Source organism: Mesoplodon densirostris, chromosome 17, assembly GCF_025265405.1.
Source record: "Mesoplodon densirostris isolate mMesDen1 chromosome 17, mMesDen1 primary haplotype, whole genome shotgun sequence".
Classification (NCBI taxonomy): domain Eukaryota; kingdom Metazoa; phylum Chordata; class Mammalia; order Artiodactyla; family Ziphiidae; genus Mesoplodon; species Mesoplodon densirostris.
Genome location: NC_082677.1, coordinates 46,212,101 through 46,226,085, shown reverse-complemented (window position 1 = coordinate 46,226,085; position 13,985 = coordinate 46,212,101). Strand labels below are relative to the sequence as shown.

Here is a 13,985-nt window from a genome sequence, read left to right as displayed (position 1 = left end):
TAATTTTGAAGGGAGATTGTCTCATTATCCTTACAGGAAAGATAACTGAAGATTTTTACTTTTATTTTTACATCTCAGCTTAAGACTGCTGTAAGTGAAAAAATGTTAAAGCCTACAGGTAGAGTTGTTGGAATAATAAGAAGGAACTGGAGACCATATTGTGGCATGCTTTCCAAGTCTGATATTAAAGAGGTGAGTAAACAGCATGTTGCTAAGTAATAAAAAATGAAATACATTGAATAGAACTTACAGCCCTCACCTTGCCCGCATCCCCAGCCTTTTTTGTATGTGTAAAATCTTTTTTTCCTAATTTTCTCTAGTCAAGAAGACATCTCTTTACTCCTGCTGATAAGAGAATCCCTAGAATTCGGATAGAAACCAGACAGGCCTCTACATTAGAAGGGCAGAGAATTATTGTTGCTATTGATGGTTGGCCCAGAAATTCCAGATATCCAAATGTAAGCTTGAATTAATCATTTTATTTTAGAATATTTAATTAAAACTTTGGGAATAAAGTTGCTTCTTTTACTGAAAATAGAATCTGCTTTTGTATAAAATACATACTGAGATCTGGAAGTATTTCACAGTTACCTGATAAGTGTACGTCCAATTTGAAAATTAATTTTAGGAAATTCCAATGTAAATCATTTGGTGACTTTTACTCAAACTTCCTAACAAATAACTTTTGGTGACAGCAACTACAAAGACAGCATTTGAGACCTAAGTAGATTGTAAATAAACAAATTTGGAAGGTAGGATATTTGAAGCACATTTTAAACCTGAAAAATAATAATAAACAGACACCTTGTTATATGAGAACCGGGCCCTTGGGAAGTCTCCCCCATAAATCACTTGAGAAGTCTTTGTCATTTTTAGGTTTAATTTACCTAGTTGTCATTTTTAAGAAGTGTGGAGAACATTTAGAAATACTAAAGCGATATGTAAATGTTCAGGGATTTAATGTGATAGTAAAATATAAATTGCTAAACAGAAAGCTGTAAAATACACCTTTCTAATAATATCTTTTGGTTTTAGGGGCACTTTGTAAAAAATTTAGGTGAAGTCGGAGACAAAGAGACTGAAACAGAAGTTTTGTTACTTGAGCATGATGTTCCCCATCAGCCTTTCTCACAGGCTGTTCTTAGCTTTCTACCAAAGATGCCCTGGAGCATCACTGAGAAGGTATGTTGAAAAGAATTCTTAGTGAATTACTGTATCTGAGCTACTAATTTTGTTTGATTTCTGTATGTGTTTTTTAAAAATATGTAGAAACCGTAGTCCCCTCCTCCCCTGCATTTAGTTTGGTACCGAACTCTTAGGTATCACGGAAATCATTTGCTTTACTGAAAGACAGACTTTTCTAGGGGACAGACATTAGCTTATGTCAAATTTTCCTAAGATGAGGAGTTCACAAGTTATAAATCATGATGTGCAGTTATAATTAAGAAATAAAGCTGTTTTTTAAAATTTATAGATATTGTTGATTGCATAAGAGCTTGTGTTACATCTGTACCACCAAAATAGTTTTTTATTTCTTAATAATGTGGCATCTTCTAGGACATGAAAAACAGAGAAGACCTGAGACATCTGTGTGTTTGTAGTGTGGACCCCCCAGGATGTACTGATATAGACGATGCTCTCCATTGTAGAGAACTTGAAAATGGAAATTTGGAGGTATTCATAATTATAATGATGCTCTATCCAAATATAGTTCTGGTCTTGAGTTAATTTTCTTTTGACCCATTGTAGAATTTGTTTGAGAGTTGTTTATGTCAAGTAGAGTCAGTTGTAGCTGCAGAGACTAATGGGCATGTAAAAAATTGAAATGGTAACTGTGACTAAGGTCCTTTTTCCTTTTTGCCGTATTTCTTCTCATTAGAACTCCATTAGTACATTTACCCAATTAAGCATGTTTACATTCCTTTTTATCTTTTTAAGGTTGGTGTTCATATTGCTGATGTTAGCCATTTTATTAGACCAGGAAATGCATTGGATCAAGAATCAGCTAGAAGGGGAACAACTGTGTATCTTTGTGAAAAGGTAAATATGTTAAATTTAGAGTGGAATTTTGATACATAATTTCCATCATCTGTTTTATTCTTAATAATAAAACCATCTGAGGTATTTCCTGAGAAGAAGACAGCCTTAATATATAGTGCAATATGAACTACTACTTTGTTAATGGTGCAGTTTGTCAAAGTCATGGGCACTTTTGGATTCTTGAACAGTCTGGAATAGTACATGAATTAGCTAAAAGACATACATAGAATAAGATGGCCTTAAATCAGTGAAAATATTGCAATGTGTTTTGTTATTGAGTGACCCAAATAACAAGTAGATGTAGTTGATATAAATTGTTGTGTAGCATTTAGCTTATTATTGGTGGGTAATTAATATATTTTCTGTTTCTTATATATAGTTAAGTCGAGTCTGTTCTGTCACAATTTACCATTTATTCTTCATTAAGTATGCTCCCATAAACTTACAGAGAAAAATTGTGAAAGTAGAAGGGAAAGTTAAGCTTAGTCTGTGGTAAATTCATTGTCAAAGTTCTTCTGTGTAGCTTTTTTCCATAAAAATTTAGTGTTTCTCTTTTTTTAGACTGTTGAAAACACCATGTAGTTTGTGTGAAGTATTGGAGGAAGGTCCACTCGTAGAGCTATTAGGGCCTGTGTCTGTTATCTAGTACAAACGTATTGTACAGAGCAGAGATTTCAAAGTTTCAGAGCACAGCTAGGTGGGTAGTGTAGAGAACTTAAACTTAGACTGACTGACGTGAAATCCAGTTTTCTTTCATTGCTTCCCTTGTAAAAATTATGTGTAACTACTTTTCTAGAAATAGACTTTTTATTTCACATTTTCTCACTTCTTTTCACAAAGGCCTTTTTTTTCCCCTTGTAAGATCAATGCTATTGATATTTGAGAGTAGAACCTCAAAAAACGTGTGGAGACAGCTCAGTAATCCACAACCTCTATTTTATTTGTTCCAGAGGATTGACATGGTTCCAGAGTTGCTTAGCTCTAACTTATGTTCCCTAAGATCTAACGTTGACAGGTACTTATTTACATTTCTTCATAAAAACATAGTATTTACTACTTTAATTGATTTCCATTAATCGATGCCATCTATTTTTCCCATAGGTTGGCATTTTCATGTATTTGGGAAATGAATCACAATGCTGAAATCTTAAAAACAAAGTTTACCAAAAGTGTCATTAATTCAAAGGTTGGTTTCATGGTTACTACTTCATGTTTAACATCTTTGGTGCTTTTAACAATGTTCTAGATTGTTTTGAAAAAGTTAGGCTTATTAATAATAATAATAATAAGTTTTTCCCCAGTGTTGCAGCAAACTCTAGTTGTTTTCAGTTATTTGCTTAATTTTTGCTGCTATTTAGAAATGAATTTATGTGGCAGTTTTCCTGTATTCAGAAACTTACCAAGCCTATATACTTGAGGAGACCGAGTAGGTTTCTTTTAGCCCTAACTCAGGAGCTCCAGTGTTTGAAGTTGTCCCAGTTTATAACTGGTTAGTATTTTAAAAGATGGCATGTACACCGTCTCCTTGTTCCTCGCATTTTCTCACTGAAATAATGTGATAAATCATGGTTGAATTCCAGTAGGACTAGCCTGAGATCGATGTTCACACAGAATGGAGCCAGATTATGTTTCTCATTCTTCTCCTTTTTTTAATACTTTTCCCCAGATTCCCTTGTGTTCTCATTTTGCCCTGAATCTACCTCTGATGTTTGCCAAACCACTTCTCTTCCAATGATCTGTTTTCCAAGTTTACCTACTTTTTCTCTCCCTTTGACATCATTCTCTTCTAATCAGCTGGTGATTGGAAAGAAAGCAGTGTTAAACTGACAGATAGTAATGTGTGAATGATTTAAATTTTCCTAGATTAGTATTTTTAAATAGGATGTTTATAATTCTCCTAGACTTGGTCAGTGTTACAAAATTATATGAAAAAAAATTAGTAACCCTATAACAAAACATTTTTAGATGGGGCACTCTTATCCCCTAATAGATAAGTTCGTTCTCCCAAGAATCTGACCTGGTCTGCATCACCTAACTCTCTTATACTATTCCTGATTTTTTACTCAAAAAGCGGCTTAGAAAAAAAAAAGCTAAAAAATGGTATTTTCCATAAGGAGGGAAATAGGAACAGAGGTACTATTTGTATATTTGGATTGTAATTGGAAATTAATGTTTTCTACTATGATTTTTCTGATTCTTAGGTTAAATACTTAATTTTGGGTATTTAGTAGATTTCCTATAAAACACGATGTCTAGACTATTACAATTTTATTAATTATTTGCAGTGAGTAAGGCAGTATTGGTTCCCTGGAAAGGATTTCACTCTACAGTCATTATCAGAGAATAATCTAACCTTCCTTTTATTTTATTTTAACATTACCTAAGTTTTATACATTAACTGAGCTACGAGTAAAGAGCTTAAACTATTTACTAACAATTCTACCATTTTATTTTGTTTTAAACTAAGTTCGCTTATGTTGTGTAATGCATCAAATAAGAGTAAATGAACCAGAAATCATAGGTGTGGAGTATAAATATTATAGATAGGAATCTCTTCTTTTGTTATTGATTTTAGGTTTTCTGAAATCATGGATTTTATGTAGTGGAAATATGAGAACATAGTAAGCCAGTTTTCATAAGCGTTGTATTAACATATGGTTTCTTTTTTAGGCTTCCCTTACATATGCTGAAGCTCAGATGAGAATTGATTCAGCAACCATGAATGATAGTATTACTACTAGTCTCCGTGGACTAAATAAACTAGCTAAAATTTTGAAAAAAAGAAGAATTGAAAATGGGTACATTTCAAAAATAGTTATTAAGATTTGTCTTAATTCACCTACCCTGGTATTAAGATAACTTGTGAACTCTTTAAAGTGTTTTATCATGGACAATGATGAATTATTTAATAGGCTGAATAGGGACCCTTAAGTAGAAACATTCCATTTCTTCCAGATACCTTTTTAAATATTAGCAACTTGATTCTGGACTGATGTTTGTTCAAGAGTTCTGTTGTGTCCAAGATCTTGATAAGTTTGAGTTAAAGATCTTGAAGAAATTCTAGGAAGGCAAGATTGTCTTAAGACTGTTCTATGGATTGTTCCTGATTTTAATTAGAAATGAGTTTCAAGAGTGAACATTGGTTTTCAGATGTTTAAATAAATATAGATGAAGTCCTTCTTGCACTTAGAGTTGGAAGAGATCTTAGAGGTTGTTTAATCCAACACCTTCATTTTTTAAATGATTAAGGGTTACCTAGAAGCAGTCTTTCCAAAGATCTGATTGCTAGTGGCAGGTTTACATCTTTTAGCTGTTATATCTTGGCATTTACCAGACAGCAGAGGAGTTTTAAGGAGTATCCAAGTACCCAAACTTGTTGAAGTAGTTAGAAGAAATTTGATTCTTGAAAAACATCAACTGTCAGAGTAAAGTAAAGCAGGTTCTCGAGCCTTTCATATGTTGGTCTCTGGGTTCCTGTGCCCATCCAGGGTAGGGTCACAAGTAGTTACTAAAAGTGTTTTTGTTGGGGAGTGCAAACTCTAGATCTGTGCTGTTTTCATAAGATGTGCCTATTTAAATTAAAATTCATTAAAATTAAAATAAAAAATTCAGTTCCTGAGTCACACTGGCTATATTTCAAGTCCTCAGTAGCCACGTTGGGCTAGTGGCTACCATGTTGGACAAGATGGCTTGAGAACATTTCCAGCCCTGCAGAAAGTTCCATTGGACAGTGTTGTTCTAGGTATTTATGCTGAGCCAGCCCTATCTCTACTCACACTTCAGTTTTCTGGGAATTTTCTCATGATCCTTAATATGAAACTTGGAACTATATAAGGATAATTTGGATGTAGTAAAACCCAATGAAGCTATTGCTCAAGTTTGTCATTAAGATGTAAATAAGAGGAGTATAGTTAGATTTCTTTTGTAATACAAAACAACACATTTTTCATCAAGTATTCGTTTATTGAAGGTTTTCAGTATGCCAGGCATCAGAAGAAAGTTTGTTGTAAAAGCAAAGTGAGTAAAACAAATTGAAACTGTATTTATTTTGGCAGTTTTAAAGTAAGAGATGTAAATTTGCATCTGTAACAGCTTCCGCTAATTAGGACAGGAAAGATATTTCGTTAACTTGAACACACGGTACTTCTAGTTTTGTAAGTATTGATAGATAGCCATCTACTGGTAAAACATATCATCGCGTCTTCTCAGTCTTAGGATGAATAGAGAAAGGAATCAGTAAAAAAAAAAAAAAATTGGTGTCTTTCACCTTCTTAAAGGATATGTTGTGTCTTAAATTATATCTATCATATGTCTATGTTAAAGAATAAATGTCATGTTTTAAATGTTCTGTGAAGAAAAAGTGATCAAAATGTGATTAGTATACCTTGCTCTTTAGGTCAAGATGTATCAGTTAACAAATTAATTGTGGTTTAGAACCTTATTGTAAATTATGCATGGAAAGAAAGGAATATTTGTCTGGATTCCCTCTCTAGTATTTCTTCTGTAGTTCTTCTAATAAAGGTGGAGAGTCAAGGGAAAAAAGGACTAGGAATCCCACTTAACTTGCCCCAAATCATCTTTTTCCCTTCTTTGTGATTGTCCAAAGTTACCCAGCCTCATTAAAATTCTTAGTTTTAGGTTGATTTGGAGCTGACCTGATGAAAATAGCATCAAGGTGTGTAGAAACATTACACTTGCCTTGCCTTGTGGGAATTTACTTGTCAAAGGAGAACTTGCCAAATCATTAAATGAACTGTGCATGTAAAGCACTTAGCCAAGTGCACTCTCTGACCCATAGCACTCAGATATTAATAGCCATTAGTGTTTGTGACATTAGTTGTAGTTTGTCTCCTCTCCTCGGTTGAGTGTATGTGAAAGATACTTTTGAACTGGGGATCTTCTGATGTTACTGATCTACCCACGGCAGCTTCCCTTTTGCCTCTCTCCACCATCCCTCACCCTAATACATTGTTTCCTGTAGTAAATAAAATATTATTGATTACCTTCTTTATTTATAAAACTGATTACAAACTCTTGTAGCTAAGTAAAAACTCAGTTTCGGTACAGAAGTCATTCAAATCGTGAGAAACACAAGGACTCATTTTGTTGTGTTGCTACTGTCCTCCCTTTTTAAATGCATTTTAGAACTGTAAAATATTAGGCTATCCATGAAAATGGAACATAAAACTTAGCAGATGGTCATAAAGCTTTCATAAGAAAAACTGTTATGCACTTGCTCTAATCATTTTCTGTTTTAAAAGAATCACTTCCAGAATTATATCTGTTACTGCTCACATGACTGATTCACCTCTTTATCTTACTTAGGGCTTTGACTCTTTCTTCTCCAGAAGTTCGATTCCACATGGACAGTGAAACTCATGATCCTATAGATCTGCAGACCAAGGAACTTAGGTATGCAATTTTTTTGATGGGTAGTAGATAAGATTTTGATTTTAAGGTACTATCTAGTATATAATTAATAAAACATATTTGTACCCCAAATATCTATTTTTAGTAGGGTTATGATTTCTACTGAGTTTTTTTACTTATGAAATATAGAGAAAAATAAATGATAAATGATTTCACTTTCTAGTCTTTCTTATATAAGACTTATGTATCTTATTTATAAGATAAATATTATAAAAGGAAAACTGCCAGTTTGGTTTGTCTTAATGTGTGGTATATTAGAACTTGACCAATAATAGTTATGGTATGTAAAGGAAGATTGCCCTCATTAATTTCTTAAGAATTTAATAGAGAATATACTGTGATAGGATAGAATAGTGGCCAAACACTGGACTTTGAAGCCAAACACCGGACAAGTTATTTGACCTCTCTATGACTCGATTTATTTGTTAGTAAAGTAGGATTGGTAATGGTACCTACCTCATAGGGTGTTGTGAAGAATAGTCAGAGGTTAGGTATTGTTGTTACTGTTTTATTGATTTGGGCTAAGATTTAGGAAGCAAGGTTGGTTTTGATTAAATCAGAGGTAGGCCTCTTTTCCATGCCTGTTATGTAAGGTGATCTGAAATTAATCATGCATTTACACTTTTCTAGTAGATGACCAAGGATTAAAAATGGGAATATTACTCAAGTTTGTTAGTTAGGACCAGTGTGTGCATTATAGCATTAGAGCTAAAATTTAAAAATACCTTTGGGTGAATTTCTGTGCAGATAAGTCTAATGTTAATAGGAACAGTGAACCCAATACCAAGGGCTTTTTTGAGGAAAATCTTGAATCTAGTTTTGCCAAAGCAGAACATCACGCATTTCTTCTTACCAAGAAGAAAAACCACATTTCTAAGAGATTGTCCCATAGTTTTAAAGGTATGATTAGAGGTCTTCCTAATATTAAAAAAAAAATTAATATATTTTAGGAATCTTGTCAAGAAGTTATAAGAGGTTGTTAAAAATGGAAACATGAATGACATTAATAATGCATGTTCAGTAACTTGGGAGAAAGAAAGCACTATTAAACAGAACACAGATCATTTACTAAGCTAAATTTTAAGTGGACATAGACTATGTAGAATGAAAAACAATATCACATTGGTTAAGAGCTTTGAAGTCAGATTATATGGGCTCAGATCCTGTTTCTACTGATAATTCTAATCTTGAGCAAGAGAATAATGTTACACATCTTTAGTTTTCTCATTTGAAAAACCAGGACTAATATCTATATCCATATATATATATACATATGTGTGTATATGTATTGTATATGTGTATGTATACATACACACATATCACAATGTATATAGCACTTATAGCACAATGCCTGGGCCATAATAAGCACCCAAAACAGCTATTTTAAATATCTCTTCATTTTGGGGTGGAAATTTATTAGTGAAAGTTTTCATTTTTTTAAAGCCAAAATTGATATGACCTAAAAAGCTTTTAATTCTTAGAAAACTTTATTTCTGTGGACTTATAATTGAATAAAATCTCTTTGTACTCAGTATAAAGAGGTGAAAATGCTTATGATTTAGATTTTATATATTACTAGAGTTAGTAAGGCTATTTTTTAATGCCATTTGTAAAGTCTCTTCTAGCGTGAGATTTACTCATGGAGTAGATGCATAGTAAGAAATCGTTAGCACAGTAGCTGAGAAATGAAAGGGATATTAAGTTCTTAAAAAAATACATGTGCACACACACATGAATGTTTATATAGGAATTTTCATTATCTCTTGGTAGAGAAGGTAACCTGTGAATGATATATAGAAGTCTCATTCTTTTTCCTTACTTAACGATTTTGCCATTGGCAGAGAAACAAATTCCATGGTGGAAGAATTTATGTTACTTGCCAACATCTCGGTTGCAAAAAAAATTCACGAAGAGTTTTCTGAGTATGCTCTGCTTCGAAAACATCCTGCCCCTCCTCCATCAAATTACGATATTCTTGTTAAGGCAGCTAGATCCAAGGTAAGGTCACATAGTTGAAAAAGCATCTGTATTTGTGTAGTGATCCAGCCATTGTACTGAATAATCTATAGTTACATTTCCATAAAAATTTTGTTGTCTCCTGATGCAAAAATATGCCGTAGTTCTTTTAATTAAAAAAGAAGTCATCCAAATTGGGTGTGGTCATCTCTTCGCACCTTGAAATCATTTGTTTAATAAAATCCTTTAATGTCTTTAAATAAAGAGAGCCCTACACTAAAGCCAGATATTCCAGACTAAGTTATTTATAATATCTTAAGCTCTTCCATATCTCTGTGCGTTTACACGTGTTCTTTATGACTATGTTACTTCATGCCTCCTCTGAACTGTCTACCTTTAGAGACTTAACAGATAGTTTTTTTTTTTCTCTTTATCTTCAACGCACTTAGCCCTCTTTATGTCATGTCCCTAAGAAAGAAGTCCATTTTTGCATATGTGGAAAAAAGGAAAAACATAGAAAGGGCACCCATTTCCTCAGCCCCTTATGCTCCCTGCCTCTGGTTAGTAGACTTATTTAGGCATGATTATCCCTACCCTTGGGGTGACTGTGGCTTACATTGGTTTTCTTTGGATCACTTGCTCAGGCCCTATCTTTCCTGTCCAGAGGAGAGCTGGAAGAAGGAGTGTTGGATTTCAGGGTATTAGTCTAACAGGATGACGTTGGTTTCTGATTTTTCAGACCTTTATGCTGGGCCTGCTCCTATCATATCCATCAGCACAGAATCAGCTTCTCCTCTGCTTCAAGGATTGTACTGTAAATTGGAGAATTTCCTCTTACTGTCCTATTTCTTTCTATGACCTGGGTAGAGGAAGGAGGATATAAGTATTTTTGCCTCCTCTCCCAAAGTAAAACAAGCAGCTAATTGCTGTATCAGCACGTTGAGCTGTAGTAACCAATACAGTTTTACTTTGCCTCTGGTCTTTACTTCTACTTTGAATGGAGGGAAACTCTCTGCAGAGAAAATCCAGATATGCTGAAAAATACCCAGATCTAATTTGACTTTTTTTCTACCCCAACAAAGATGAGGCAAGTACAGATTGGACTTTGAGAGATAGCACCAGTGCTCCCAGTATTCTCTTCCCCTTGAAATTTCTTAAGAGTGTTGATACTGTAGTACCTTCAAACGCGTTCAGAAAATTTTAAGGTTTAATGTGGCAAAAAACAACCATTCCTTTTTATAACTTTATTTTTAGTTCTAGGTTAAGGATAAAAGATATAAACACTTACTACGTGGTCAAAAAACACCATATTTGTTCAATCTGATTGGTTATATTTTGGAGACGTGCTGGTACTGATTTTAAAATGTTTAATATGATGCTTTTTCCCCGCTTCTTTATCCACAGAATTTGGAAATTAAAACTGATACAGCCAAGGCTTTGGCTGACTCTTTGGACCGGGCTGATTCACCTACCTTCCCATATCTAAACACCCTGTTAAGAATATTGGCAACTCGCTGCATGATGCAAGCTGTGTACTTCTGCTCTGGAATGGATACTGATTTTCATCACTATGGCTTAGCATCCCCAATATACACACATTTTACTTCACCCATCCGAAGGTACTTTTTCCTTATGAAATTAGAGACAGAAAATGGTTGATTTCAAATTTGAAAAGGACATTTTAATGCTAACATAGCATGATTCTTATTTCTCCATATATCTAGATACGCAGACATCATTGTTCATCGGTTGTTGGCTGTGGCTATCGGGGCTGACTGCACTTACCCAGAGTTGACAGACAAACACAAGCTTGCAGATTTATGTAAAAATCTCAATTTTCGGCACAAAATGGCACAGTACGCTCAGCGTGCATCTGTGGCTTTTCATACCCAGGTATTTGCCTTCTATCACTAATGTTAGAAATGAAGTTTCATTCACTTTTAATTGCAGAATCTTTTTTTTTTTGTTATCTTCAAAATATTTTAAGACAATCCTTGATAAGGCTGTATGCTTTTTTACAGTTATTTTTCAAAAGCAAAGGAATAGTAAGTGAAGAAGCTTATATTCTGTTTGTGAGAAAGAATGCTATTGTGGTGTTAATTCCAAAGTATGGTTTAGAAGGTACAGTGTTTTTTGAAGAAAAGGACAAACCAAAGCCACGGCTTACTTATGATGATGAGGTACAGTATTTCTAATGTTTTTATTTTGGGTTTTTTTGGAGGGGGGACAGTTGCAAATGGTACCTATAAAGGGTAAAATTATTGTTGTACCCTACAGAACTTCATGCTAGCTAAGCTTATCGTTTTACTCACAATTTCTCGGCTCAGTATATCTTCCCATATACAAAAGTTGTTCTTGATTTCTTTCTTTTAGACCATGTAAAGTTTTCCCCTCTAAGGAAAACTTGAATTATGCTTTGTCCCTAGTGGACAAATGGATTAAAGTAAAGGAATAAATGGCTGTTTATAGCTTCAAGAAGGGAATTTTTTCAACCAATTCCAAGTGTCTCTTACCTGAGACACTCCCTACTTCCCTAATCTTAGTAGAACTACAGAACAATAAATTCTGCCCACATTACCTTTGTGCTCCTGTGTAACACCAACAATTTGCTAATTAAAGAGGTGAGAATCCTACAGTTAATGAAGATATATTGGGACCACATTAATGAAAGGGGGAGGTTTGCACATAATTAGGTCATATGTATATGAGTTCGTTAGATTAGTGGTTTTTGTTATGTTGAACACCTAGAGGCTGAATAAATATTGAAGTTATTTTAGAATTTAAACTTTTAAATTAATATGGAAGATAAATTATAAAGAATTAGAACCAAGCCTCAAGTGTAAGAAAGCAATTAAAAATAGTAGTATGTGTTTTGTTTAGATACCGTCACTTAAAATAGAAGATACAGTGCTTCGTATATTTGATAAAGTTAAAGTGAAGATCATGTTAGACTCATCTAATCTTCAGCATCAGAAAATCCGAATGTCCCTGGTAGAACCACAGGTAAGACCAAACTTAGAGTGTCCATGTTGTGGTGGAACAAACAGTACGTATTTTGTGAAAGAGAGTGATAGAGTCATAAGTTATCTCTGTTTAAGGATAGAATCCTGTAAGTATTGTGGAGGACAAATATCTGCATAGGAAATCCTGTTTTCTCACTGATTTCCTTAGGCCATGGGAACCCAGGCATCTGGGCTTCTTCTGAGGTCCTTGGTGCCAAAAGTGGAGTTCTGAGATCTGCCTAGTTCTTTCTGAAATCTGCACTTTTGAAGATCATGTTAAAGTGTGTTTCACCTAAGACTTTGGTTCTTAACCTTGGTTCTGCTCCCGACACACCTGAGGCCTCTGATCCTGACAGAGTGGCTCACGGCTAGGATAAATTGACCGTTGTGGTTAAATACACCCTTCCCAAGTGACATGCTTCTACCTGCTGAGATCATGTCTGCCTTTTACATTCTGAACCACTGTTCCTTTGTGTGTGAAATATACACCAACACATACATCATGCGGAAAATCTACTGCTCCTTCCTCCCCCTACCACCCCTGCATCTTTTTGAACTTAAAAGCGTCAGTGGGGAAGGGGAAGATGAGAATGAGACTTATTCCTTATTTTACGCTTTTACTCACCTATTTTTCCCATTTGCATTACTTTAGATACCAGGAATCAGCGTTCCTACTGATACTTCAAACATGGACATTAGTGAACCAGAGAGAAAGAAGAAGAAGCTTCAAAAATAGCCACAGTCAAGAAGAAAAAAACTTCAAAGATTGGTTTCCTTAAAAAAAAAAACTTGAGGGAACACTTGTAAACCTAAGAAGTGTGTGATACAGTTTGTTACTTCTAAGCACATTTTAATAATTTTTAAAATTTGCATTTTTATTGAACTGTTGACTGTGTCTGTCCCATCGTACTACTTCCTTTCTGGATTGAACAGAACTATTTATGCAGAAAAATTCGATTGAATAACCATCACTTAACTAGTGACAGAATAACAGCTTGAGGGATCTGTAAAGATCACTTAAAGGGAGCACTCATCTGCTCACTGAAGAGGAGAAGAATTTTGCATAAGTAATTTGATTATCTACTATTGATAGAAAAAAACTATAATTTTCCTATGGAGAAAATATAACATTTTTAGAAGGAACAATCTATTCTTCCTCAGTCTTGAAAGCTGTCAGTGTATGGTACGGCAGTTTTTAGATTTCAAGACAATGAAGTCAGGAGCTGTCAGGGACTTCAGCATTTAACCTCCTTTGCCACCTTTAATTTACCTGACTTATACTAAGTGTTCCTTTACTATTAAAAGCCTCCTGCATTTTACTAGTGGTTCTTGAACAGCTGTGAATGTTTGGGAATTGGGTGTTGAAGGAAGGTGAAGTAGAATATTTTGACCTAACTGGAAAAAATAGTTGTTTTTTTAACACCAGATAAGAAGTGTGATCATCATCCTTGACCTTCAGCTCAAATATCTCCCCGCAAATAAGGCATTAGGGTTCAAAGAAAGAATAGAGATGGCCCTTTAAACATCACATCATGTTACTTATAAAATAAGAAAGGC

General features: G+C 34.3%; 1 protein-coding gene across 1 annotated transcript in view; it reads left to right on the top strand.

Moving 5' to 3' along the window:
- Nucleotides 1-13,311, top strand: part of DIS3 (DIS3 homolog, exosome endoribonuclease and 3'-5' exoribonuclease) — a 28,178-nt gene extending 14,867 nt beyond the window's left edge. Inside the window, exons 7-21 of the mRNA XM_060079638.1 lie at nt 79-192; nt 321-458; nt 1,036-1,182; nt 1,558-1,674; nt 1,939-2,040; nt 2,991-3,055; nt 3,142-3,226; nt 4,711-4,838; nt 7,366-7,452; nt 9,312-9,468; nt 10,831-11,045; nt 11,151-11,319; nt 11,448-11,606; nt 12,307-12,429; nt 13,081-13,311. Coding sequence (XP_059935621.1) covers nt 79-192; nt 321-458; nt 1,036-1,182; nt 1,558-1,674; nt 1,939-2,040; nt 2,991-3,055; nt 3,142-3,226; nt 4,711-4,838; nt 7,366-7,452; nt 9,312-9,468; nt 10,831-11,045; nt 11,151-11,319; nt 11,448-11,606; nt 12,307-12,429; nt 13,081-13,164 — 1,890 coding nt within the window. The 3' untranslated portion in view covers nt 13,165-13,311. The remainder of the gene's footprint in view (nt 1-78; nt 193-320; nt 459-1,035; nt 1,183-1,557; nt 1,675-1,938; nt 2,041-2,990; nt 3,056-3,141; nt 3,227-4,710; nt 4,839-7,365; nt 7,453-9,311; nt 9,469-10,830; nt 11,046-11,150; nt 11,320-11,447; nt 11,607-12,306; nt 12,430-13,080) is intronic.
- The last annotated feature ends 674 nt before the right edge of the window (nt 13,312-13,985 follow it).